This window comes from Pteropus vampyrus, unplaced genomic scaffold (genome assembly GCF_000151845.1).
Source record: "Pteropus vampyrus isolate Shadow unplaced genomic scaffold, Pvam_2.0 Scaffold459, whole genome shotgun sequence".
Taxonomy (NCBI): Eukaryota; Metazoa; Chordata; class Mammalia; order Chiroptera; family Pteropodidae; genus Pteropus; species Pteropus vampyrus.
The window spans coordinates 235741-237485 of NW_011889240.1; the positions used below are offsets into that span (position 1 = coordinate 235741).

The following is a 1745-nucleotide window of genomic DNA, read 5'->3' on the forward strand; positions in this document are numbered from 1 at the left end:
GTGGCACTCACATCTTACACTTGACACATTCTTCTACAAACATGTTCCCGTGGAGCTCCGCCAGCTTGTCCCTGTGGGGGGAGAGGCCTGGTGCTGCAGTGGGCTCCCCGGATCCTGAGGCTTCCGGCCTGGCACCAAGCCCTCCTCCTCCAGGAAGCCCTCCCTAAGCTCTCAGCCGCAGGATCCAGGGATTCCCTCTTTCCAGCACCTCCAGCTGTGCAACCTGGGCAGGCGGCCCAACCTCTCGGAGCCTGAGGACTCATGACCCCAACAGCTGACCCCACTTCACACGCGGGCAGCCCGTCTATTCCCAAAATCTATCCATCAGCATGGCAGGGCCTCCCGACGTCGCCAGGTCCAAAGGACAGGAATGCTAATCTCCAGTTTGCACAGGAAGAAACTGGGGCCGTGGGTGGCCCTGAAGCACGGGCTTTGGAGGCACAGGAACCTGAGAGCGACTCCTGGCACCGCCACCTCCCTGCTGTCTGACCTTGGGTAGGTCACTTGACCTGAGTCCCGATCCCCATCTGTGAAATGGACAACATTGTCCAACTCTTGGAATGTTCGAGGTAACAACTGTCAGGCCTGGGAGGCTCTTCCCACAGCTCCCTTTGTCACCTCCTCCATGTCCCCTGCGACTCCTCACAGCCCCATCCTTTCTCTGCCCTGGCAACGATCGTCCCCTGACACAGAATCTAATTTGCTCGTTTGTCCTGTTTCCTCTGCACTGGAGCGTAAGCCAGGAGGGCAGGCCTCCTGTTGGTCGGGAGTCCTGGGTCCCACGCCTAGGACAACATTGCGTGTAGCAGGTGCTCCCTTGAGCTGCCACGTGGGGCCCACTTTGCTCCCGTCTGGACCGGTTGGTGCTGGGGAACGGGTGCCTGCTCCCCCAGTACGACACAGATTGGTGTCACTTTGAGGTGAGCAGCGGTGCCAGGGCCGGGGGCAGGCGGGGGCTGGCGGGTCGGGGAGCCGGCAGGAAGCCTGTCCGTCACGACATCCGAGGCATTAAAATCCCCGAACACTGCCCAGCCTCCCTCCCCCACAGTCTTCTCACATCTCCTCCTCTCCGAGAAGGAACTTGCCAGCGGGGGGCCCTGCCCCACTCTGTCCCACCCCCCACACCCCGATGCGGTATGTAGGGACACGGACGTCCCTGGGTCTCTGTGTCCCCATAAGAAGCCCTAACCCCCTGTCCCATGGAAATGCTCTTGCTGCACAGTGAGAAAACATTTGCTTTGATTTCTAGAAGTGTCCACACAGGCCCTACGGGCTAGGTCTGCGGTGGCCTGTCGGCAAACCACTCTGGTTGTAGAGAGGGGGAGATGCTGAGGTCACAGCCCCGAGCAGGGCCCGAGGGTCACCGGGGGCCACAGTTCCTCGGGTATTTACGTGTTGACGTAGACAAAGGCCCAGGATGGCGCCAGGTCAGAGGAGCTGCCGGGCACCTGGCGAGACTTTATGCCCCGCCCAAGTGCTGGATCGGGGCTCAGGCCCTTCACAGGAGTGGGGACAGATGCAGGGGATGGCCGTGGGGACAGAGGCAGGGGACAGCTGTGGGGACGTCTATAGGGGACAGCCACGGGGACGGCTGCTTGGAGGCAAGGGCTTTGACTCGTCCCTCGCCTGTGGGGCCCAGCTGCTTGTACGGGCAACTGACCAGGCTCTCGCCTGTCCCCCGGGGGAGGACTGGGGATGGTGGCTGAGAGAGCAGCGCACCTGGTGCTCAGGAACCAGTCTTTCTG

The 1745-nt window shown here is 61.8% G+C and overlaps 1 protein-coding gene across 1 annotated transcript in view; it reads right to left on the reverse strand.

Annotated features, from left to right (window-relative positions):
- SIRT6 (sirtuin 6) overlaps positions 1-1745 on the reverse strand; it is an 8940-nt gene that overhangs the window by 3332 nt on the left and 3863 nt on the right. Inside the window, exon 4 of the mRNA XM_011381928.2 lies at positions 12-71. Within this exon, the coding sequence (XP_011380230.1) occupies positions 12-71 (60 nt within the window). The remainder of the gene's footprint in view (positions 1-11; positions 72-1745) is intronic.